At 34.3% G+C, this 27,780-nt stretch overlaps 1 protein-coding gene across 3 annotated transcripts in view; it reads left to right on the top strand.

The window, feature by feature from the left end:
• Positions 1 to 3,462: 3,462 nt before the first annotated feature.
• Positions 3,463 to 27,780, top strand: part of LOC143226052 (kidney mitochondrial carrier protein 1-like) — a 56,204-nt gene continuing 31,886 nt past the window's right edge. Inside the window, exons 1-4 of one of the 3 annotated variants that reach the window (XM_076456468.1) lie at positions 3,463 to 3,590; positions 6,534 to 6,755; positions 10,224 to 10,371; positions 15,872 to 15,966. In XM_076456468.1, the coding sequence (XP_076312583.1) occupies positions 6,692 to 6,755; positions 10,224 to 10,371; positions 15,872 to 15,966 (307 nt within the window). In that variant the 5' untranslated portion in view covers positions 3,463 to 3,590; positions 6,534 to 6,691. The other 2 variants (XM_076456470.1, XM_076456469.1) reach the window with 2 other exon arrangements.

The raw sequence follows: 27,780 nt of genomic DNA, 5'->3' as shown, positions 1-27,780 counted from the left end.
GCTGGAAGTAGCCTTTGAACAACAGGTAAACTGTTGCCATAAAGAAATGAAAATCGTCAGCAATAACACTCAGATACGCTGTGATATTCAAATGGTGCTCAGTTGGTAATAAAAGACCTAATGTATGCCAAGAAAACATTCCCCGCACCATTACACCACCACCAGCAGCTTGTACCATTGACACAAGGCAGAATGATCCATGAAATTATGCTGCTTACGCCAAATTCTGACCCTACCATCTGCATGTTGCAGCAGAAATCGAAATTCATCATACTAGAAGGCATTTTTCAATCTTCAATCGTCCAGTTTTGGTGATCCCGTGCCCACTGTAGCCTCATCTTCCTGTTCTTAGATGACAGTTGTGGAAATCGGGGTGGTCTTCTGCTGCTGTAGTCCATTCACTTCAGGGTTCGATGCGTTGTGCGCTGGGAGATGCCTTTTTGCACACAACTGTTGTAAAGAGTATTTGTGGCCTCCCTGTCAGCGTTAACGTGTGTGGCCATTCTCCTCTGACAAGGTGTTCTCGCCCACAGAACTGCCGCTCATTGGATGATTTTGTTTTTCGTGCCATTTTCTGTAAACTCTATAGACCAGGAGGAAAGCAGTTTCTGAGATGCTTGAACCACCATGTCTGTCACCAACAATCATTTCATGGTTAGAGTCGCTTATATCACGCACCTTTCCCATTCTAATGTCTACATGCTTTATAAATTGTAGTCACATGATTTGTTGTTTGGCTATTTGCGTTAAAGAGCAGGTGTACATCATAAAGTGACCACTGAGTGTTCAAGATAATGCTTTAATGATTTTTATATTATTTTTTGGGTGATGATAAGTGTATGCCAGAAGAAGAAAACCATCAACACTGGATCTTGCACTAGGGTTTGCAGTCAGTATCAGTACTGGTACTGGGTTATAGTATATCATATATTGAGAATAATATTTGTTATTACATGCCCCATCTTTGGAATTTTGACCAAATATCTCCTCTGGTATTTCAGCTTCACTTTTCATAGAAGTATAAATGATTACGGTGGTTTTGAGTTCATAATTCAGTCATAAGCGAATATCATCATCACCTATTGCCAATTATTGGGCTACTCTTTTACCAACGAATAGTGAAACTGACCGTCACATCTGAACGACCACACAGCAGAAAGGGCGAACATGTTTGATGAAGAGGATTCGATTCCGCGACACTCATGTTAAGGTATAAGTGCTAGAACTCAGTGATCACAAGGGGAATTCTGTCCTAGCACTTGAAAATGTTAATTTAAGTCGAATTTTAATAAATAACTAGCTTTCTTGGAACTTTATTCCAGGTAAAAGTCTTCAGGACTTTCCAGAATGCCACGTCACCCATGTCTGGAGTTCAGATTTAAAAAAGGGGGGGATGTAATGGGCATAAGTTTCTCGTATTTTCATCTCTCCATATACTTAATAAGATTAAATAGAATTTGAACTGTGTACTTAATACGCTAAACAAGTTACAAAATACTGCCTGCATATAAATCAGAATAAAGGCAAATTAACTTGCGAAGGTATTAAACGTTTGCAGTCATAATATTTGCATACTGAACAACTACTCTAATAGTATGAATTTCGATTAATAAATATAAGTTTGTTTGTTTGTTTTTTGACTTGCTTAGAGAGAGGCAGTACAATATCCTTTTGTACATTTTGACAGGTTGATACTTGATGGCAGTGAGTGCTTAAACAGTGAACCACGCAATGACTGGAGAAAGTATGACTGAACTGTGCCACAAGTTTAACTTGTGGAAATTGAGCAATCCATGGGGCTGAGTTCAAAACTCAAAGTAAATACTAGGCTGCTTATGAAGAAAATCTGCTGAACTTGCATGGTATATTGTTCTAGAACATGCCCTTCATAGTGAATGTCAACCACTACCTTCACTAAAAACTTCTGAATAGGATTGTGAGCATAACATATTATACATTGATTTTTTATTTTTGAAATATTGTGCCAAGTTCACCATAAAATACCCAAGCCACAATCAAGGATAGAAATCTAAAAATATATTAAAAACGAAAACTAGTGAAATTTCTGTGAGATCAAGGTTGACAGAAATAAGAACTAGAAATAAAAGTTGGTGGTGTTTGTTGTTATGGCGAAATAAAATAACTAGCTAAAATAAGACGTGCTTTTGAAGAAGAGTAATATGAACAATTGAATGAAGTCTGCAGAATTTTAAAATTAACTTACTTATGAATGGTCAAAAGCAGATATGTGACAAACTGGCCTTAGCGAGTTAAGAAATCTATATTTTTAAAGTGAAAATAAAAATGAATCAAGGTTGAATAATGTGAAAGGTCAACTGAAGATAATTCAAAACATAAAATACTAAGTTAGAAGAAAATCTTTTGAAAAGTATTACTTTTTTTGTAAACCTAAATATTAGGTACTTTAAATTATATAGCATTCCTCGGGCAGAGAATATGGTCGAAGTAACGATAAAAGCTAATTTGAATGATGACCCTCTGTTACAGGCAAATGTAGGTAAAATAGTTTTCGTAATTGCACATCGTCTACTTGACAGTCAAACATGCAACTTTCCCGTTCTAACAACCACACCCTATACATTGCAGACATACATTTTTCCATTGATCTACATCAGTATATAATATTCATATAATAACCAATAGTTTTATTCCAACCAACCACCATAACTAACTAGTCACAGTTCGTTATCAAAATTGTATAAAATATCCTTAACTTAAATAAAATTCATTCTATGAAATCTCCGAAAATAAAAGCGCGTTCACTCAATCTACATCTCCCAGGCCTCAGAAAAAATTCTGATACCTGAATACTTTTTAAATTTAAATTCTTACCATGAATTTGAATTTTAATGTTTGGCATCGTTTACTTTGAAGAAATGTTCAAAATGAAATTCGACTCTTTTTTTTCATAATTGGTTTGATTTTGGTTTGTTTTGGATTTTGCACAAAGCTACTCGAGGGATATCTGCGCTAGCCGTCCCTATTTTAGCAGTGTAAGACTAAAGGAAAGGCAGCTAGTCATCACTATCCACCGCCAACTCTTGGGTTACTCTTTTACCAACGAATAGTGGGATTGACCGAAACCCTATAGCGTCCCCACGGCTGAAAAGGCGAACATGTTTGGTGTTACGGGAATGGGAACCCGCGACCCTCAGATTACGAGTCGTACGCCTTAACCCACCTGACCATGCCGGGCCAATTAATAAAAGTTCCTTCCTTTGTGAATCACTTTTTTTAAATCCCTCTTAAAAACATCAGATAATTGAAAACTGTTCTCTTTCGCATGCATGGATAATGGCATACTGTAATTGCTTGAAAGTTTTAAGTGCTAAATATATACTGTGCTTTAGAGTCATGATGTTCTAAAAACACGTAGTACCAAGAAGTCTTGATAACATTGAAATAACAACCATTTAATCCGAGCGCTTTCGAAAGGTGGACCTTTCTTCTTCAGGGGCAAACTGTCCTTTATAGTTATAGTATTTTAAAAACGGTCCCTTAAAATGTTCCTCTACATAAATGTATAATAGCGGCTAACTATTAATTTTTAGCACTTTTAATTTGGTGAGGTAGGAAATATTAAAGGCTTTTAAGGATGATTTTATAACTGAGATAGCAAATTCAAAGTATTCTTTCTTATTCAGAAGAAAAAGTATTTTAATATATATAAGTCGTGCAGTTGGGTTACTTTTATTGTATTTTTAATAGAACTAAAACTATAAGTACTTTTAAGTTATAACTGCTTTGATTAAATTGATGTAATTACGGGTATGTCTTTATTATTTATAAATTTTCATTAAATTTAAAAATTAAAGAGGTATTAAGCCGTAGTGTAGACTAAACCAGTTAGTCGTACTCGAAGTGGTAATGTTTAATGAATGAAAGTTTAACTTTGTTATTTGATTGATATTAAGTAAGTAACGAAAATAAAGCTTATTACTAATATCATTAATACTAATAGAAATATTAGTGCCATACTTTCAATTCAGGCTTCACTAAAAGTTTTAGTGAAACCTGAATTGAAGACATAACAGTAAAAGGCTACATCACATGCAGCTCATTAAATTAACGCTACAACGTTAATAAGTAGTATACCAGTACTATTGCTAATAGTACATTTTATAAAAATCAATTGTATGATGCATCTGTAACTTATAAAGATAAATATGTCAATAAATATTACTTGATTATTAAAAAAACAATTAATGCCCATTGTTTCTACGTTTACATGTGTTTTAGCTCTGTTATTATTCTAGATACAATTATCTAGATCCAAATGTATATGTTGCAGTTATGTGGGCTACCTAATATTTGTTCTGTTGTCCTTTGTGAATTGCAGTTACATTGACATTCCAGTGACAATTTGTTTAATTTTCAGAAAGTTGCAGAAGGAAAGACATGTTTTTAAAGGATAATTATTGTCAATTTTTACATTTTAAGATAAGGCAAAGATTTATATGGGAAAAGACACTAGTGAGTTTCAGGAAAAATGTATGTAATTGAGTTGAAGCTATAAGATATTGCAATGTTGCTCAACAAATATACTGTTGTTTTGGTGAGAAGAAATTCTGATGGCAGTATCAAGTAAAGTAAGTAAATATAAATAAAAAAAATTCCAAATTTTAGAGTCAAAAGGTACAGTCATAGGAATTTAAATGTAGAATATGAGAATATAGAATTTATACACTTGGCTCTGGATACACTGTGAAAATTGAAGAATAAAGACTTTTAGATTATAAACAGGTGTTCAGTGCTTTTGTTTATTGAGGAAATAATCCATCATCTTTATCTTTTATTTTTTTCAAATGTAACTTAAAACTTTATAATTGTATAATACATCTACTGAAGCAAGTTTTTACATGCTCTTATTAAAACTTATTCTATAGTTCAGCTTGAAATAGATAAAAATGACAGTTTTTTCTATTGAAAATAATGCTGCCATTAGGCTAAGGTGAGGATTTGCAATTCAAATAACAAGTGTCATTTTTTTCACATTCAGTAAAAATGTAAGATAGTGAGAGTTACATGCATGTAACCACTTCTCCAATAATTGGACAGCAGGAGGGCTAAGATAGCTGCAGGTTACAAACTCTCAGGCTTGTAATATAAAATTTGCAACAATGAACAAAATGGCTTAGCATTTTAAACTGAATTTATAGAGGAAATCTTCATAAGAAAAAACACCTTAAACATTTATTCCATAAGATAAAATATTCAGTTTAAAATGTGGACAATTTTTCCATTATATTTAAATTTTAAAGAAATGGAAACAATGGTTTTTTTCACAAATGAAAACAAATTATAGAACCTGTGTTTGTTTTCAATTTTTGTGCTGTGGCCTATTTATTTATTTGTTTGTTTCATTTGAATTTTGTGCAAAGTTATGGGAGGGCTATCTATGCTAGCCATCTTTAATCTACCACCAACTCTTGGTCTACTCTTTCACCAATAAATATTGGGATTGACTGTTGCATTGAAATATCTCTATGGCTGAAAGATTGAACATGTTTGGTGTGACAGCCTTTAAACTCAGTTTTGATTGAGATGATTGATATAATTGTAAAAGAGGTTGGGTGTAGTTTTTAAGCCAGCAAGTGCTTCCACCAGGTACTATTGACAGTGAGATTTTAACTATTGTAAAATCATCATAGTTGGATAGAATTGTCTAACATTTTGGTGTGTTTTCTCTCTCTATTCTCAGCATGAGATACAATTCAGACAGAAGCACAAATGTAAAGTAAACTTGTAGTTTTAGAATATTAGATAAATCTCTAACTTGTTCAACAAAAAATATCATTACAAAGTAATGCTATAAGTATTTAACTGAAATATATAGATATACTGAATATTAAAACATTTTTACATATTTTTAGAAAAGTAATTTAACCAATTATGCATATTTACTAGTCTTATAGCTAAACCTTGAGATATTACTTTTAACATTTAAAACTCATCTACCTTATTTTCTAATAAATTATTGTAAGGTGAGATTTGATATTAAAAAGTTCTAATAAGCCCATTATTTAGTAACTAAAAGAAAGGTATTAATACAGCAAAAATTCATTGTGTTACACTCCTGATATGTTTCAAATTCTATTACTTTTTCTGTTGTAAAGAATTAATGCTCAACACATAATTTTTCTGTGTAAGAAAAAGTGTTTATTATGGACTGTATGATAAATACACTATTTAATTATTTTGTTTTAAAAATACCCCATTGAGCCTGTTTTTCTTAAAGTATACTTTGGTACATCTAGGCTGAAACTGACTTTGTCGGTTTTACCATTTTTTTTTGTGAGAATTAGATTGTTTTGTTGGATTTAAAAGTCTAATGGCTGAATGGCTTTCAGTTACTACGATCATTTTTAAATTTATATTCTTATTAACTGTACACATCTATTTAATATTTATTAAAGCTTAATAAATCTTACCAAGTAAAGAAACCTTTTTGAAATTTTGCAATGTATGAATTCTGTAACATTTACAATGCAGTTGCTGTTGTTTTCTTGCAGAAAAAGTGCTACCCATTGACAGTCTTTATTCTTAAGTAATTGTCAGAGGATCAAGAAGGGAAACATCTTTTACGTACATCACTTTATTCCATTGCCTTTCTCCAAGCATTTTTTGTCATCACGTACTGGATTCTAAAGAAGAGTCTGAAGTCCGTGATATGCCAACACGTGATTGGCGACCTTTTGTTTATGGAGGTTTTTCCTCAGTAGTGGCAGAATTTAGTAAGTCGCATGTAGTGTAAACTGGTGTATTTATTTACACATAAGAGTTAATTACTTTACAGTAATTAAAAACAATGTACATATTTGTGATATTCCTATTTCAAAAAAATACCTTTAGGTATTTTACCAGAGAATTATTAGACACATTTCTAGATATATACATATGCAAATAACTAAATACCAGGTTAGCCCTATTATACCTTGGAAAGTGTATCAATGTATTGAAGAAACAGATGATTTACTAGATTCATATCTGGTATAAATGATTTTAGCTAGAAAAGAGTCTTAAACTTTGGACTAGTTTTGTTTAGAGGATACAGATAACCTCATTCTGGTATTCAGGTTTGTATTGAACTTGTACATTCTTGTCATATCAGGTAATCCATTAAGTCATGTCCAATTTTAGGTTCAGAAAAAGATAAAGGATTTAAAATGCTTTTATTGTTATTTAATCAATAATGTATATTACATTATTATTAGTTACTTTCTGTCAACAATTAGGGTTTGGAGGAAAATAATGTAGAAAGAGTAGTTTTGACATCTTCATGTGTTCCAAGATCTCTTCCATAAAGATAGTTCTACAAGCTTTGGAATAGATGATAATCATGTGGGACAAGGTCTGGAGAATAAAAAGGATGTGGAAATGTTTCCCAGTCTTGCTATTCAATCTTTGCAGATGTGATCCTTGCTGTATGAGGCCACACATTATACTGGTACACTCTTGCTCTCAGGTTGGCTTCTGTCAAATCATGGGGGACCCATTTTTCAAGTTTTGACACCTTTTCAACTGTTGAATGGGTTGAATTAAGCTTCTGTGCTGGTTCTTTAACTGTTACAGCACAATCTTCGTCAAGTGCAACCAGCAACAAGTCATCATTAAACTCAACAGGATGACCTGAACATGATGCATCACTTAACTGTGGTCACTTGATCTGAACTTCTAAAACCATCTTTGACATTTTTTTTCATTGAAAGACTCTGCACCATAAGCACCTTGAATGTTTTGTGTAGTTTCTGCTGCACTATTGCCTTTTTTAAACTCATAAAGCATTATATGCCTAATATGCTTCTCAGACACATCCATCTTCATAAGGGTTTATTTAATTAATGATTTGAAAAAGTGGAGTTGGGTTAGTTTCTTTTATTTGTCTGAATATTTTTATACACATCCTACTACATATTTTAGTTATTAAAGCCTTCTACAAAGACAGAAGTGATGATGCACTTTCTGTATTAAATTTTCAGACATTATTTATGGGATGAACTGATAGATGGTGTGCTTGAGTGGTGGAATGAAAAGGTCTACAACTTGCACTTCAGTATTAAATGTATTGAGTTCTAGATGTTTAGATGCAGTCTTCTTTTAAAGAAAATATTAATATTGACTAAAATTATAAAATTATGGAATGATGTGACTAATGTTTTGGTGTGTACAGTTTGTTTGGATTTTTTGAAACTCCTTATGGATGTTTTATTTATTTAATTTTATTACCTGTTTTAGTGTGTACAAGTTGATTTTGATGGGCCAAATGTCCTTCTGTCACAGTACTTTTTTATTGTTTTTAAATATCAACAGTCATAGAAATGGTTGGTCGTTTTGGGTAGTGGTTAATGATGCAAGTCTTGGTAGACATTTTTATTCCATTTTGTGTAAAATCAGGTGTTTTTGTTGCAGATTTGCACTTTGCAAATACATGATTGTTCTACATATTGAGAAAAAAGTTGTTCCTACTTTTTAGTTTCATTAATATTATTGATTGAAATGCATAAAATACAACAGTGAAAAAAAGCATTAATGAAACTTGTTTAAAATTATGGCTCTAAATACTAAAAAAAATGTAATGTTTATTTTAGGTAAACACAAAGCCCATGTATTGTTTTCATAGATTGTCTTCAAGTTGTTTATTTAAAACTGCATTTTAAAACTATTTGCAAATGCAAAGTTCTAGAGATATTACCATTTCAGTATTTATTTTAATGAGTTATTTCTTAACATCATTTGTCAAAAGACTATGAGGAGTGTCTAGCACAAACATTCCACTTCTCTCACAATTCTCTTTAATATTTCTGCTGCATTTTAACACCTTCTATAGGTTTAACTAACACAGTCTTAAAAACGTTAAGTGCACTGAGCATTTTTCTAGCTGAGAGCAACAGTATACTAGCAGGTCATAAGAATGGAAATGGCCTCACAATTATCCATTGTGCATGTTCAGAGCCTATGCTGAGAATATAAAGCAATTGAAGATTTATTATCTTGTTTTCAGAAAATAATATGATTTTATATTTGGGAGTTAACGTAGTAATTTTATTTAGGTCATTTTGCATTGTCAACTTAATATAATGAATTAGAACAAACCTAAATTTCTTAGTTTGGTTGAACGTCACAGGATATATTACTGGTGCTGTGGTCAAAAGTACTGTTAACAACAATGGTGCTTAACTATTCAATTAATAATTAAGCACTCTATTTTTATTTTTGTGGAAATTATTTTTCTGTTTGCTGTTGTATAAAAGTGTTTTTCAGTTAATGTGATACAGTTTTAGCTTTGTTAATTTACAAGTTACTCTTAGTTCTGATCTATAAAGTTAGCACAATTTTTATTATTAGTAATATTTATGTATAAAGTGGCTTTTTATTAGTGGTAAACAGTGTATATAGATATATTGAAATATTTTTTTATAATAGATGAATTGTTGCCTTAATAGTTTTCCTCATATACACAAGTAGAAGCTCTTGTAATATAATATTTACTGTTTACATAGGAGATTGATAATTACTCACATAGATTGGTCTTGGAGATTGATAATTACTCACATAGATTGGTCTTGGAGATTGATGGTTACTCACATAGAATGGTCTTGGAGATTGATGGTTACTCACACAGATTGGTCTTGGAGAATGATGGTTACTCACACAGATTGGTCTTGGAGAATGATGGTTACTCACACAGATTGGTCTTGGAGATTGATGGTTACTCACACAGATTCGTCTTGGAGATTGATGGTTTCTCACACAGATTGGTCTTGGAGAATGATGGTTACTCACACAGATTGGTCTTGGAGAATGATGGTTACTCACACAGATTGGTCTTGGAGATTGGTGGTTTCTCACACAGATTGGTCTTGGAGATTGGTGGTTTCTCACACAGATTGGTTTTCATCAAGCAGACATTTACTTTTAACTCCTCCTCTTTCTTTTTTAGGCAACTAGTAAAATTTTTCTTCTTTAATGGTTTGTAGTAATGTAGTTTGAAATAAGCTACTGTAGTATTTTTTTAGTTTGTTTTGTAACAATATACTTTTAATTGCTTTTATATTATTTATAACAGTAGTGTTGTGTGAAAGTACTGAATACTGATCTACTTTACTTCTTTGGCAAAAAAAATGACCACAACTGGAAAAATTTTAAATGAAGTTTTACCTATAAAATCTTATAGTTTTTAGAAACCTGTGACTAAATTTCAGGTACTTTTCCAATTGATACAACTAAGACAAGACTTCAGGTGCAGGGACAAACCCATGATGTCCAGTTTAAACAGCTGAAATACAGGGGCATGGTTCATGCTCTTATGAGAATTTCTAAAGAAGAAGGTGTAAAAGCCCTTTATTCAGGGTAAGCTTATATTTCTGTACATGAAAAATAATACACATCATAAATTGTGTTAATTAACAGTATATGGAATTTTTTATGATAGTGTTACAAAGCTCAGTTTAGTTGACCAACTTATTAACCACTTTGTACTTGTTTTATTTTCCATACTACAACTTTTAACACATTATGCATATGTTCACAAAATTTGTAAAACTTTTAGTAATTATTACAAGTATTTTATTCAAGGAAAATCTGATTTTTAATGGACTTTTATTGAAGATTTGCCCATGAACATATCAAATCTTTTTTGACTAGTCCAAATGCAAAGGCATTTTCATATTAAGGTTTAAAATATTTTTCTTTGTCTGAAAAGTCAAATTTCATTTGTGTAACCTCTAAAACCTCCTAAGTACATATACAACTTTTTTCTAGTAAAACTTAATATTTTACTTGTTGTTAACTGTGTGTGTTGCATTTTGTAAGATATCTTACCTCTACTCACAAAAAACTTTCTTAATTAGTAATGCCCTCTATTGATGCAAATTATTTTCTCATCACTAGCTTTGTAATCCTCACTTCTTTCTGTATCTGCATGCAAATGATTGTGCAGCGACCCTTCACCAGTAGGAGTGAGACAAAACCCCTATTGCAAGTAGTGCCCTTGCTATTAATGCACAATTACTTCTAGAGTGGCAGTCGTACTATATAGACTTGTTTATTTTTGCTCATGATTTAGTTATTACATTTATAAATATTTACTTTCAACTGTTTTCTAATTTAGTCACTGCTGTTTTCCCCCTCTTTTGTAGTGGAGAGTTGAGATTTAAATTTTATTATTTACTCTTCCACATTTAATTTTATGTATTTGAATTTGTAGATTATGCACTCACAGTTTTAAATAATCATGACTATCACTGCTATTGCTGCTATGACAGGTTTCCTGTTCATGTTTTTGGGGGTGATTAGACAGTTATCAGCTGTGTACGTGATAGCCATGGTTCATCAAGAATTGTACCATTTGTGACAATGTTCTGAATAACCTTTCGAGTAGTCTGTCTTACCAATGTCTGTGCATGTATGAATGGGTAGATGTTACTCATGGCAGTTTACTTTTATCTTCCTGAGTATGATTTTCTGCTGCATGTAATTCTGGAGTGGTCTTACCTGATCTCCTTCTACCTTTGTAGCTGTTATTTCCTCAGGTATGTTTTTTGTTTTGTTCTTGTCTCTTATATCCTTGAATTTTACTCGTGTTCTCTTTCTTGATTAATCTTTGGGTCTTATTTAGTTTTCTTAAACATATGTATTATCTGCTGACACTATAACTATTTCTTGATCTCCAGGGTTTCCTATCTTTGCTCATCTAAGCATTGAGAATGCTTACTCCAGTCTTTTATGCTTCACTCAGCTGCCTTAGGCAAATTCTAATTTGTAAATTTCTCCACCAAATTCAAAGCCCTTGTTGTCAAGATACTGTATATAAGCACGTCATACTGATAATGTAATTACATTTTGTCAACAAAGCATATGGTAAGGTTTTCTGTGAACAGGAATGTTGTGATTATTTACTATTTATGTTGTGATTTTGAATATGATTGGCATTTCTAAGGTTATCTTTACATTTATATTTGTATATTGCTTAACAACAAAAAAAAACCCCTTAATATGCAGACCAAAGGTGTCTCTCTAGGGTGTTCTGAAGCTCTTTTTGCAAATGATCCAGGAATGACTGATGAAAATTTAGACTCATGTTTTCTGGCTCCTTCTTGTACTAAATCAGCCTCAAAAGTGGTGGTTTATAATAAGGTAATACCATCCAGTAGGCACCTAGATGATGTTATGGAACACCCCATTTCAACAGAGCTTGTTGCAGCATGTAGTAATTATAGTGAAAGTTGTTGCTAATGTGGAAATGAGAACAGGAAGCCAAGGCAGTGCTCACCACAGAGAGGGATCCAGTGAATAATAAAGGGAAACTGGAAATAAAAGTGTGTGTGATTAAGGAAAATACTCACCTCTGATTAAAGTCTAACAGATGTGGTCAAAATAGTTACAGGGGTGCAGTCAAAACTCTCAAAAGAGGAAACTACTAGATCATGTAAGTATTAAAATAGGAAAGTATTAGGAGTAGTCCACATACCAGCTCACACAATATCTATCAGAGGGCAATTTAACCAGGCAATTAATGACATAGGCATATAATGAACCTGGTCAAATGTGACATGCAAAAGATTCTTCTGCTGTAACAGTCATCCGAAAGAAACATGTGAATCAATTTTTGAGGCCATCTTGTGAGGGTAATGAAAGATAAGTTATGGAAAATAGAAGGATCCCAATAAATGAAAAATTGGTTCCTTGTACCTCAGAATGAATTAGTATGAGCCACGTAACTCTTGATGCCCAACAGAACAAAATAAATGATTAGATTAGAGTGGTCATAAAGACAAGGAGTGGCTTGCACATGGATTGGTGGGAAGGATTTTTCTCTTTCCCTGGCTGCCAGAGATTTGGGAAGAAAAGTCCTATCTGGATAAAGCAGTACAAATGTGGAGTGATAGAAGGGTCTTGTGTGCATGGATTGCAAACAACTCTGACCAACAATAAAAATACAATTTAAAGAGAAAGGTGAAACAGAGAATAAGAAGCTAAGGCCTCAAAACAAGGATGAGACAATGAATGTAAAACAGCTGGGGAATCAAAAACTTCCAATATTTTGAACACCCAGAAACAGTGAATAAGGATGTCTTATCCACTGTGAATGAAACAAGCCCTTTTTCAAATATGTAAGTTAGAAAATTGGATATGTTTGGGACTTTTGGCTGTAGAGGGTTTGACTTCCCTGTAATACACCACTGATGAAAAATACACGTAATTTTTAACACTCCTACGAAAAAAATATTTACATCCACTAAAGTGATTTTGGGGCCTATCAAGCCCCATATATTTTTCCAATAGAAACACAGTGATTTAGCAACATTCATTACAAACAACTTCAGAATGGCTCTGACAAACATTTTTTTTACAATTTGAGCAAACAATTTTCGACTGTCTATTTTAGATCTGCCTCACAAATGGCATCGTCCTCTTTTTGCCCTCTTTGCAGGCGATTCACATGAGGTTGTTTTGTCATTATCTTTACAGTAAATTTCTTTGATATCAATCACCAATTGTTGTATAAATTCTCTTCTGGCTCTTGATTTATGTTGACGAAGAAATTCTGGATGTTTTGTCGAGTATAGAACGAAAGCATTGTACGCAGCAAGATCTAGAATGTTATAGAATATGCAGACTGACCAGCGATTTGATTGCCTCTTTGTTGTATAATATCTCGCCAGTTGATCGAGAGTGTCGACACCTGCCTTCGTTGCATTGTAAAGATTGACGATTTCGGGCTTTCCATTCTCTTCTACTTCACCAGACTAATGCTGAGAACTCAGTAGTAGCACATATTTTCCTGGTTTGTCTGAGTGCCTGAGAAGAGTGATGTCGTCATGGTAGAAAAACTTTGGTGATAACTCTCTAGATCTTGCATTTATTTCAGGAGGCAGGAAGGTTCTTGATTTCCGTATGGTTCCAACAAGTCCTGTTCTTTTTGTTCGTAGGTACTTGGCAGGTGTCATTGTTGTGAAGAAATTATCTGTCGTTATTGTCCTTCCTTTTCCAAGAAATGGCTGACTCAGTTCTCTGACTATTCTTTCTCCTTGATTTGTTTCTGTTGTATTTCCAACCTTTCCGGTATAAATTTGAGCGTTGAGGAGGTGACTTGTCTTTGCATCTGTTAGGCACCAAATCTTTATTCCGTATTTGCCTGGCTTTGTCGGAATGTATGTTCTGAAGCCAACTCTTCCTCTGAAGTTACATAGTTGTTTATCCACTGTCAGGTATTCGCTTGGGCTGTAACTGTTTTTGCAATTTTCAATGAAAAAATACCATACTCCAGAGATGGCGGCATCTTTGATTTCTCTATTTCTTTGAGAGTGGATGTCAAATCTGATATTTGAGCACATTTTTTAATTTGTCTTGTGTAATCAGTTTTGCAAAATTGCAAACCAATTCGGTTGAAAACATTTAGATCTATCGATGCATTTTTGGATTTGCTTATTCCAAGTTAAAGATTAGCTGCGATCCATATCCAGAGGTCTTCTTCAAGAATTGGTTCTTTCATGACGGTGTTTGTTGAGTAAATGATCTGTTCCATCATATTATCAGAAATGAAAATTTTGAATGTTTCGAATGGTGTAGAGACTCTTGGAGCAGCTTGCCTTGTAATGCCTGGGTTCCCATTGAATATATTGAGAGCTGCGGTTCTCCTGTTGATCCTTGAAGGTGTTGTTGAATAACTAAAATTCTTATCTTTGGACAAAAGTTCGTTCACTGACATCGTAGTAAGATCTTCTTGATTACTTTCTTCACTTTCAGAAGGGTACGGCGCGCGATTTGTTCATCATTTTTGGCTTCAGAAGGATCATCATCACAACTTTCAGAGTAGTCTTCGACATTATCATGTTCACTTTCATAGTCGGATGGTTTTGTCAGTAAATGTACAGCTTCATCAAGAGATATCATTTTTGACACGGTTTGAAGATTTCAGCTCCTATATATATATATAGGATTTGTGGATTCTTCTAGAATATTCTAGATTATTCTAAATACTTCTGTAAAGTTTCTAGAATTTTCTAGAACAGGCGTGGGCAAACTAGGCAATAATCAGGACCGTCTAAAATTATTGTTGGAGTAGAGTTATTATCCTAAATATCCATCTTTTGAAAAGAAGTCGTAAAATTAACATATTTTTACTATAATTTGCTTTTTTTCGGTTGCCCAGGCCTGTTCTAGAATTATTCAAGAAATAAATAGTCATTTTTATGTTTTTTGATCTGGGGCCTAATAGGCCCCAAAATACCCTTTAGTGGATGTTTTAAAAAATTTTTTTAAATATTATTTTGCAAATGTCTGAAAAGTCAAAATATTATTGCTCCTTAAAATATAAAGGGATAGGGTCAGTTAATGGCAATTTCATTTAAATACAAAATTATTAGCTTAATATTAATAACCTTTCAAGTTGCTCTGGGGCCTATTAGGCCCCAATTTTCATAGGAGTGTTAATTTATGCAATAGTTATGTCCTAGGAATTGCATTCTCCACAGTCAATGCATATTCTAATCTGTACCTCCTTTCTGATGCTACTAGCTGCCCTATTTCTAGAGCCTAAAGAATGATGCACATCAAACACTTGAGAAAATGCAGTCCCTGGTAGTAAAGGCAGAATTCATAACCTAGTCCTCAAAAATTAATCTAAAGGTCTAGCCTCATGATTCAGTGGTTTAATCAGTGTATTTCTCCAATCTAATTATTACCCCCCTCTACATGGAAAGCAGCAGTTATCTTCATAGTTTTTTGTATTGTTTTAGCTCTTGTAAAATTGTCTAATGAAGAAAGTAACTTTTTCACAAGTAACTGTATTATAGGTGATGTAAACATTTTGTATTTTCTGCACTTAGTTTTGTTTCTCTTTTTATAGAATTGCACCAGCCCTTTTGCGCCAAGCAACATATGGTACAATCAAGATTGGTATTTACTATTCCTTGAAAAATGCTCTCATCAGGGATGCTCATGGTAGGGGAAGAAGTTACTTTTCTGTTTACTACATCAGTAATCTTATTACTGAAGTATGCTGGTATGTTTTTGCTTAGGTTTTGACTCATAGATATCGTATTCAATGATGAAGTTAGAAATTTTTGATATTAAAAACATTTTTTATCTATTAGTGTACATGTATCCTATCTTAAGGTTTATTTAGTATATGCATTTTATAATGGTGTTTTCAGAGTAGCTATTTTCAAAATAAAAAATTCAAGTTAAATTTTCTGTGAAACAGTGTATCATTTGTTTAGGTTTTTTTGTAAGTCTTAGATTGTGTTTTGTGTATTTTTATATTCTGTCTGCAGTTTCACAAACAAGGTGTAATGCTGTATTTAAATTGAATATAAAAAAAATGTGTATTTGATATTTTGATGAGGAATTTATTTCAAACTTTGAAAGATATTAGTGTAAAGCTTTTTCATTGTGTAGTTACAATATTTTAATTTTTTGTTTAGTGCATGCCAAAAATTTCTCTATGTTGAATTAGGTATTTCATGGAAAATTTGTGATGAAATCCATTGTTACATTATTATAATTTGTTTCAATTTTTCTAATATTACAAAATAATATTGAATGTAAGTTACCCAATATGCATTTATAGTAATTAGTAAAGTATTTTTAAATCCAGTCTTCTAATTTTATAATATGGAAACATAAAATGTTTTATTTGTATGTACTAATGTGTGAGGAACATATAGAACTGTCATAGATGAGAAAAATCAATCAGTAACTTGTTCCATGGGCAATATTTTTAAGTTATATACTTTTCCATAGATTTGATATAACTTGGAACTTATTATTTAAGTCTGTGTCATTGTTATTTGTTTTGTTAAAATGTGAAATAATACCTTTTTCAAAATTATATTTTTTGTTGTAGAAAATTAATATCTATCAGATTTTTAGTATATTCTGTTCTTTTTAAGACTTTTCTGTTTTGCCTAGCTATTAAAAAGCAGTGTAGCCACATTTACTGTGATGCTTAGTTGCGTGCATATTTGTACATGCTTGCTTTTAAAACCAAGTAGTAGTTGCCTTTTAACCAGACGAAACAAAAAATTATTAATGAATTTGAACTAATTGTTGTTGAAAGTGTTTTTTTTTCTGAGTCAAGTATGAAGAACTATTCTTTTAATTTATTCTTCTTATTGAGGTAATTTTCCATTATTTCTTTTCCCATCATATATTGATTAGACTGTTTCTAACTTTTGCTGTTATTTTTAGTAGAAACATTTTAATTTCATAGTCAATTTATACTGGGTAGGTCATGCTTTGACTAATCTAATTGGTGTCACATTGGCTTGAAAGCAAATAATAATGGTTTCAAACAGAAAGAAATTGCCAAAAAATTGTAATTTTGTTGAATAGCAGGTGTATATTTCCTGATCTTAAGCATAAATACCTTGCTTTGAAAGCTGTCAGTGAGGTTTGTGCATTTGAATTATCTGGTAATGAAGAAATGTTTTTTTCTCTTTTTTACTCATTTAAAATGACTGAATTAGTTTTTATGCAGTCTGCATCTGACTCCTCAGCTCTTTCCATTTTTTTATACATGCCTTATTGAAAAATATGTATGCAAGAACTAAAATACTTTTGCCCCTGGAACAAGTTAGTAAAAAGCTTTCATTAATATAAGTAATATTCTAGTTGTTGTTGATTCTAAAAATCCCTTTCTGAAACGTTTTATTGTGTTGCTTTCAGAAATATTACATTTATTACTCTATATTAAGGATACATGTACACAAAAATGTCAGTAATATAATGAAATATTTAGTTTTAAGAAATTTTGAATTTATTATGTACATTACATGACTTAAAGTTTCTTGTTTTGCATGGCAGTATTTTTCAACAGTTAAATTTTCATTCAAAAGTATGGCTTTTGTAAAACATCAAAGTATGTCTTTTTTATTTAAATTGTTAACATAATTTGATTTTAAGGTTTAGTTTACACAGCTGTTCATTTAAAACTTTTATAACATTTAAATACTGTGGAATGTATTTTTGCTTTGGATTTGTGTGTTATGTAAATTACTTTATAATTTAAGTAATTGTATGGTCAAAAAGCAGCTTTTTTTCACCCCCTCTTTTTGACTAAAAAATAAGGACATCTGGTGCATAAACAAATTTAACATTTGCTTAATTGCAATATATCTGAAGTAGAAAAACTTTAAGAGATACCAAGTGTAAATCTTAATTCACAAACATCTGTAACATGCAGAGCTCGCGTATTAAAACACGATTATACATTTTTATTAAAAAAAACAAAGGAAAGTTTATTTTCTTCTTTATTTGACAACATTAATAAAGAGAAGATGTATAATATAATAAAAATTGAGGACATCAAAAACATTTTTCCTGAAAATACACTACCTGTCAGAACTGATGTCATAAGGTCAATGTTTCACATGTCTTTCTTTCAACCAAAAATTTCTTGCTGATTTTTAAAAAGCTTATTAAGTGCATTGTTACAGTCATGCCTAAAATGTTGAAATGTAAAAGATTTGAATATTTGTGTACATAGCATACATGCTAGATATTTTTAATCTTCGTACATTTCTTTATATTAAAATGTTTGTATTATTTTGAAGAAAGATTTGGTGACAAATGCAATGGATAAGTGAACAGATTCACTTTTTAAGGTTTAAGGACTTGTTACATATGCAATATATGGAGAGATGAGTACATTATAAGTCATTACAGGCAATGCTCTGTATAATGACTGTCATTATAACAGTAGCCCTGCAGCATAGTTTCCATTGTCAAAGGCTTTATAATAAGGCTCTCATGTTCTAAGTACACAACTTCTCCCTGCAGGCATTCCACAATTCATCTTGTATGCAAAGGACAACAGTTTTCTAGTGCCTGCTTTAACAGTCTAGTCATAGGAATCCACAGGCACTGCATTTAACAGCTTTCCCGGTATGTTTTCATATGGAACAGCATGAATATCCATTTAATTTTACAGCTACTTGAGGTATGCTGTGGTTCAATGGGAGGTGTGACTGAAAGCTTTTTCTTAGTCAACCCATGCTCTGTTGGTATTGTGTATAGACAGATCTTTCTTGATTGTGGCATGCTGTTGTGTGAGGCACCTGGACAGCTTCAGCCCCAACAACTGTACTATGTGGACTCTCACTGTTACATGAACTGCACTTAATTTACCATGGTTGGTGTTCAACTTGATGCAAGTCTCTTTTGGGTAGGAGGGACCTGCAGTCCCAGACTCATCCACATTCCTCTGTTTTTCAGTGTTGTAAATTACAAAGAATAACCCTATCTTGGATTTTCTAAATCCCTGATCTGAACACATCTGTATAATCTGTGTGTATGAATATTTTGCATTGAAAGGATTATTATATATTTCCCACAAACAATAAAATGTCATTTCACCATGATTTTCTACTGGCCATGATTATCATACAACTTAGTGATTTTATTATTCAAAATCATTTTGATATACTGAATTTTGTATATTAACCCTGTATATACTGTGTAGGCTATTCCTACAGCTTATAAAAACAAGTTTTACATTTTATATAAGGGACTTGGTTGTAATTTATCAAGTAACCAACTTTATATATATATATATTATACAAGTATAGTTGTATTTTTCATTTTGGATTATAATTGAAATTGTTAAGTTTTCTACAGAAAATTATCTGATTTTTGTTCAATAGTGCTGACCTGGAAAAGTCTAGTTTTAGAAAACTCAACCTATATCTGTGGAAGAAGTTACATTATTCAGGGACTTTCACAGTCCTTAATCTCCTTCACATACAAATAGATATGACTGAAGTACACTCAAAGGAAGGAAATAGTGATAATAAGTTGCGGTATTTTAAGTTGCATTAAATTCAACTGGTGAGTTGTTAAAAGTACATTAATAAGAGGTTTGAAGAGATTAATTTAGAACAGTAATAATTAACTTTGTATCAACTTCACAGGGGAAATATTGACACAAAATGTTCAGTGAACAAATGTGCTTCATGAGAATATGCCATGTAAATTTGTAGAGAAAAAGATAATACCAACAAATCATTTATGTAGTTTTATCTTGTTCTATCGTAGCTGCTTGACAACTTGAATCAGACGGTGTGGATTCCTGTACATGGTGAAGTGACCTCCCAGGGAAGGTTCTGTTCTTTCAGTTTACCTCCTCTGGGATCTAAACATCCATCCACGTGTTTGCCATGCGTGGTGACCCGTGAAGGGAAGGAGAGGATCCTGGTGGTTGAGGAGTCCAACCCTAACACACCACTTTGGCCATGAATTCCTGTAGATGGGTGGCCTTTGGGTGGCGCCCCTTGGTTTAGTCGGCTGGTCCACTTGGGCTAGAGTCAACCAAGTACCAGTGTTGGAAGTTCTCAACGGGTGTTGTGGACATTGTGTCTGATGCTGGTGTTTGGGTATAGTGCTCACGAAACCCTGGTGTTGCTGCAATGTCCTTGCATGACATTGTAGTGCGTATTCTCATAGGGCTTCATGGTTGGTGGGGTCAGTAGGTTTTGAAATTTTCCTTTTTTCCTATGGATTCTCCAATAAAAAATTTATTATAAAATAGTGAAAAAACAGTCAATAGGTAAACGACCACGTTTTGAAGACTCTGAGCAGCAATCTTCAACATCTGTAACACCTGTACCCCATTTTCTTATATTACATTCTCTTTCAGAAAAACCTTTAGGGCAAATGTCTCCCTTTTTGATTCAGAAGGGACTAGAGGGACTTGTTGGCTCTCCAAAGTCAGTAAAGAAGCTTTGATCTGGAGACATATTGGTTGAAACATCGACATCCAAACACAGTTAACTCCTCTTGAATTCAAAGGCAATTGGGGATGTACCTATTGAGGTTACCCATCATGCTACCTTGAATTCATCATGAGGAGTTATTGTTGAGAGGGACTTGAAGAACATCCCCGAGTCAGAGATTCTCTCTGGTCTCTCCACTCAAGGAGTTTCTGCAGTGAGGCACATCTCCACTCTCAAAGACGGAGTTACACTGCTCACAAATATCCTTGTTTTGACATTTACATCACCACGTGCACCTGCCACCATCAAGGCAGGTTATCTACTTTGCAGAGTATAGCCGTACATTCCAAACCCTCTTCTATGTTTCCTATGTCAGAGGTTTGGGCACTCAAAGATGTCCTGTCGTGGTTTCCTGACATGTGCTCGTTGTGGTGGCATGGACCACGATGCCTATGAGTGTCACATGGACCCACATTGTGTCAACTGCAATGGTTTCCACCCTTCCTAATTTTGTTCTTGCCCAAAATGGTTGGAGGAAATAGAGGTGCAGCATTTGAAAACAACCCATAACATTAGTTATCCTGAGGCTCGGAAATTGCTGTACACCACTCCATCTCGGACATATGCTGCTGCACTTCGTTCCACAACTACAGTGGGAGTGCAGACAGATCTCTCTGTACCTCCAAGAGAATCGTTTTCAAAACAAATGAAAAGCCTATTGACCTCCATTGTTAAAAAGGTTGATGAATCAACTTCTACACCCATCTCTGTTCCTCCCATACAGTCCAACAAATCTCAAGATCCACATCCTTTGGTTTCAAATACAGGCATTTCTTCTGATACATCTTTTTCTCCAACCCCATGATGCAAAACAATCATTCGTTCATGTCCTCAGTCACTGGAATTCCCTTCCAACAACAAAGACCTGCCCCATCGACCCAGGGCAGGATCCATGGAGGTCGATAGACCTCCTCCGAATAAGGACAGTAAGGAAAAAAGGCATGGTCGTAAACAGAAGAGTTCTCCAGCCACTTTGCCTACCCATCATTAAAAATGGCCACCTTGGTACAATGGAACTATCAAAGTTTACATTCTAATCTGGATGATATCAAAACACTGATTGCTTCCTATCATCCTGTATGTCTTTCCTTAGAAGAAACATTTCTAAAACTGCTGATACATCACCATTCGGCAGTTTTCTGTGTACAGAAATGACAGGCTGTGTGATGGACGAGTACATGGAGGGGTGCCACTATTGATTGATCAGCATGTGCCTACCCTGTCTTTGTCACTCAACACAACCTTGGAGGCTGTAGCCATCCGTGTTTCCTTGGGTCATACCATCACTGTTTGTTCTTTCTACCTGTCCCCTGGAGAGACATATGATCAATCAGACCTTGATGTTCTAGTTGAACAGTTGCTGTCTCCATTTCTAATCCTGGGGGACTTTAATGGACATCATCCCTTCTGGGAAGTGCTGATATTGATAGGAAGGGTCACTGTGTAGAGTGTATGCTCTCTGATCACAATCTTTCTCTTTTCAATACTGGTTATTCCACTTATTTTCATGCACCTAGTCAGTCCTTTACCGCTATTGATCTCTCGGTTTGCTCCCCTTCATTATTTTCCCATTTTTCATGGAGGGTTGACAATAATCCACTAGGCAGTGATCATTTTCCTATACTTTTGAGAGAGACTGGCCTTGGTGAATGCCACCCTACCCGCTTGTCCTGGTGGAAGCTGAATCAGGCAGACTGGTCCACTTTCACTGCTCTCGCAGAACTTGATCCTGCCATCGTGAATCAGCCATCAATAGACGACCGTGTGGCAGCGGTAACTGACTATTATACAAGCAGCTGCTCAGTGTATTCCTAAAACCTCGACATGTTTTCCATGATATCCTCGTGCGTGGTGGAATCCTGCTTGCCACTTGGCACGGAAGGCTAAAAAACGGGCTAGGGATACTTTCCATAGATATCCCACACTTTTGAACCGCATCGCTTTCCAACGGGCCCGTGCACATGCAAGGTAGATAAGACGTCAAAGCCAGAAGGAATCTTGGATTAAGTTCACAACTAGCATATCTTCTACCACCAGTTCCAAGGTCATATGGGACAAGATTCGAAAGGTCAGTGGGCATTACAATTCTGTCCCCCTCTCCATCTTACTCTCTGATGGCCAAAGGTAGCTGATGTCCGGAGCATCTCCGATACTCCAGGTGAAAGCTTTTGCTGGGTATCTAGCACATCTGCTTGTTCCTCCACCTTCTTGGCCATCAAGACTCGGGCAGAGTGTTCACCTCTTTCCTTTTGAACTGACTGTCTTTTTTACTATAATTGTTCCTTTACACTGGTGGAACTGAAAATGGCCCTTCATCGGTCTGGCAGTACATCTGTTGGACCTGATGATGTACACTATGACATGCTGCACCATCTATCTCCTGCTTCTCTTGATGTCCTTGTCTTTAACCGGATCTGGCAGAAGAATGTTTTTCCTGATGTCTGGCACCAGGTTATTATCTTACCTTTCTCTAAACCTGGGCAAGAGAATAAACCGTCCAATTGCTTTGACGAGCTGTCTCTGTAAGACCTTAGAGAGGATTTTTAATGCTCGAATTGTTTGGTTCCTCGAATCAAACAACCTCCTCTTGCACACCCAGTGTGGGTTCTGACGACAGCATTTCACCATGGACCACCTAATTCAACTTGAAACATCAATCAGAGAAGCCTTTCTCAAACACCAACATCTTGTTTCAATATTCTTTGACATTGAGAAGGCTTATGACACAACATGGAGATATGGCATTTTGCGAGACCTCCATATATATATATATGGGTAATGTGGCCATTTACCTATGTTCATTGAAAAATTTTTAATGGACAGGAGATTCCAAGTTTGTGTGGGTTCGACACTTTCCCATTCTTTTGTACAGGAACTTGAGGTTCCTCAGGGCTGTGTTTTGAGTGTCACACTTATTGTTATAAATGCCATCACTGAACAACTCCCTCTCACTGTTGCAAAGGGGCTCTATGTTGACGACTTTCACATCTCGTGTCAGTTGTCGAACATGAGATATATTGAGCGGCAACTACAAACTGTCCTCAATTGTGTACTGAAGTGGACTACGACGAATGACTTTAATTTTTCTCTCTCTAAAACCGTTTGCATGTACCTTTGCCGCCAACGGGGTATCCACCCTGATCCTGAACTTCATATCGGTGAAGTTTCGCTGCCAGTGGTCCCTGAGACCACGTTCTTGGGTTTATCTTTGACCATAAACTGACCTTTATACAACACTTAAAGCAGCTATGGGTCAAATGCACAAGAGCACAGAACATCCTCCGTGTTCTTTCTACTGCCAGTTGGGAAGCGGATTCATGTTCTATGTTAAAGATATATATCGTGCTCTTATTCATTTAAAACTTGACTATGGATCAATGGTCTATGACTCTGCCAGACCCTCGGCCTTAAAGATGCTGGACCTCATTCATCATCAAGGACTTTGACTCTTCACTGGGGCTTTCCACACCTCCCCAGTTCAGAGCTTATATGTGGAATCTCACTAATTTTCTCTGCACCTTCGCCGTTTGCAACTGTGTTTACTCTGTTCTTCGAAACTTTGCTCCTTACCAAAGCATCCCACTTGGGGATGTGTTTTCTAACCTCAGTGGGTCTTATTTTTTCAAAACAGACGATCTGTCATTGCTTCTTTTGGCCTTTGCATCCAGGCACAATTGGATGAATTGGGTCTGTCCTTGGAAAACATTGCAGAATCCACTGGTCAGCCCATCCCCTCATAGCTTATTACAGCCCCCAAATGTGACCTTTCTTTTAGTCATCTGAAAAAGGCAGATACTCCCGATTGGAAGTACTGTCTTTCATTTACTGAAAATTTTTCGAACAACCTTTCTATTCCAATTTATACGGATGGTTCAAAATCAGGTGACTCTGTGGGCTCTGCCATGGTTTGTTGCAGTTTGGTGGTTGCGTGCAGAATCCCCTCTACAGCTTCTGTGTTCACTGCTGAACTGTACGCCATATCTCTTGCCCTGGATCATATTGAAGCTGAACAGTACTCCAACTGTACTATTTTTACTGACTCGCTTAGTTCTATACAGCCCTGGAATCGCTACAAGTTGGCTCACACCCTGTTCTTGCTGATATTAAAAACCGACTGGCCCATTTCTCATTAACATCTACTTTTATCCAGTTTTTCTGGATACCAGGCCATGTTGGTATTCGTGGGAATGTGCTTGCAGACATGGAAGCTAAATCTATCTGCTCTGGCACTATCATCACTGTGCCTATTCTGTACATGGACTGTGGTCCTGTGTTCAAGGCTCGGCTCCATGCCAGCTGGCAGTCCACTTGGAGTGAGCAACGTGACAACAAGCTTTTTCAAATAAAACCCTTTATTGGGTTTTGGCTATCTAGCTTCCGTACAGTTTGGAAGGAGGATGTTGTTCTGACTAGACTACGCATTGGTCACAGTTTTTTAACTCATCGTTTTCTTTTATCTGGAACTGATGCACCAATGTGTAGTTTGTGTAACACTCAAATCACTGTAAGCCACATTTTACTTTCCTGCCATCATTAGGACTCTCAACAACGAAACTATTTAATACATTTTCTGTCCCAAGGTTTGTCTATAACATTGGACAGTGTTATTGGTGATGGTGACACTGTCCACCTTGATAAAGTATTTAGTTTTTTAATGGCCATTAATCTTTTTAACGTCATTTAAGTGTTGGATATTTATTCATTACACCTTTTTAATTGTGATTCCCTTTTCAGTCTCAATCTCTCTAGTACAATTTGACATTGTAAAATGGCCAGAACATTAAATAACTCGACACCGGGACTGGAAAGGCCAACTTCAGGTGACTAACGCTGCTGTTTGAACTACCCGTTAGTCATCCTGGTGAGTTGTTATTACACTTTTGCTGCATGTCATTTAACACTTTTATTACTTTACCTTTTAGTGCTGGCTATAATGACACATAACCCGGAACCAGAACTGGAAAGACCAACTTCGTGTAACTGACGATGGTTCTTGTACTTACCTCTTAGTCTTCCTGGCGGTTATGATCTTTACTATTCTGTTACAGGAAGTCCTTTACAACTTTGTAGACTGGATGTCAACATTGGTTTTATGAAATTTTCTGTTTTTAATTGCTCTTTTGTTTTTACCTTTATTTACTTTTATGCATTTTACTACATTTACTTTACTTTTACCTTTTTACTGGACATTTGGCTAATTTTTATTAAGATTTTGCTTTATGTCTTTTAACTCTTTTATTACTTTACCTTTTAGCACTGTCCATAATGACACATAACCCAGAACCAGGACTGGAAAGACCAACTTCAGGTGACTGACGGTGGTTCTTGTACTTACCTGTTAGTCTTCCTGGCGGGTTATGATCATTACCATTTTGCTAGAGTAAGTACTTTACAACTTCTCTTACTCTGCTTTCTCTCTTAACATTGTAGACTAGGTGTCAACATTGATTTTATACTTTTTCTGTTTTTCAATGATGTTTTGTTTTACCTTCATTCTTTTTTATGTATTTTACTCCATTTAATTTATTTTTACCTTTTTACTGGACATTTGGCGCAGATAGCCCAGCTGCTTTGTGCCATAAAACACTAAATCAATCAATCAATCAGATAGCTTCACTATACATGAACAGAACAAATGTGTAGAAAATATCTTTTTATTTCTTAAGAAGAAAAAAGGTTTATTTAATTAGAGCTTTTTCACAATACATGTTCAAATGTTCACTGAAACTTCCCAGAATTCTACATCAACAGGCAAACCCCATAAAGTAACTTCATGAGCGTGGTCAAATTTAATGGCTATTTAATTACGAAACTGTACATGCTAATTTTTTTAATATGATTGAATTTACTGAATATATCTTTGGAAAATATTATAAGCTTTTATTAAGAATTGCAAGTTTTTTGTATAAAATAAAATCAGTCTTGTTGTAAAATATTTTTGGTAAATTTTTCTGTAAGTTTTGAAGCCTTTACTGAGTTTGTGTCTAAGTGAAAGATGGTTTTTATGCAAGCAATAAATCTCTTCATTTTAAAATGTTCATATTTCATTTGTTTAATTTCTAAAGGCTACCAAATGTATTTCTAAAGTGTTTTATTAAACCCCCAGTCACAACAAAAAACAACCTTTTCAGACCAGACATTTCTCCCAGTTTTGAAATATTATATCCCAAAAGGTGCTGATTGGTAGAAATAAACTTTTGTCTCCACTATTCTGAATCTTTTTCCAGATTTGAAATTCATGGAGTATGAGAAAAGATACAGCTGTATATAACAGTAATGTTTTAGAGGCTTTAACGTTACCATTTTCTCCAGAATCAATGTCATACACATTTCTTTCTTTTAATTTGGTTTTGACCTCTAAGGGCACTTTTCCTTCTTATTACTCTTCTTTCTTCACTTTCAGCATCATTTTTTTACTTCCAGTTAATATGATTTGCTTTATTCAGAATAAATCCAAAGGTAAGCATCATCAACAAATGGTATGTTTATTTTCATGGCAAAGCTTTTTACAGATTTCTCCTATGAGTATATTTTTTTCAGTCATAGGAGAAGGCTTTTTTAGATTGTATTATCGGATTACAGTTACATAGTCTTGTGTCTGCAAATTGTTTTTCAGTTCTTACATTTTCTTCCTAAATTTGTCAGTTGTGTTTTTTACAACCAGAACATGAGTGTTTTTTGTGAACATGAAAAATTTTAAATAAAATGAGTAATAATATTCTTTTATTGAAGTTAAGGATTTTTCAGGAAGTTTCAAATTATTTAAAAGTTTCCACTCATTTATTAACTCTTTCTCATCAGTTTCCTTTTATAATTTTGTTGTGGTTCTTTTTACTCACAGAGCAATAAATCACAGTGGAAACTGTTACTTGTTTCTGTCACTTGTAATATAAAAAGTAAATGAAGGTAACCCACAAGTATTGGTTAGCTCGAGCTTGGGGAATTTTAGGTATTTTACTCAAGTGTCATCAGACTAAACTGATAA

The sequence above is a fragment of the Tachypleus tridentatus genome, chromosome 9 (genome assembly GCF_004210375.1).
Source record: "Tachypleus tridentatus isolate NWPU-2018 chromosome 9, ASM421037v1, whole genome shotgun sequence".
Classification (NCBI taxonomy): Eukaryota; Metazoa; Arthropoda; class Merostomata; order Xiphosura; family Limulidae; genus Tachypleus; species Tachypleus tridentatus.
The sequence above is the reverse complement of the archived record's forward strand: the minus strand, read 5'-3'. Positions and strand labels throughout refer to the sequence as shown.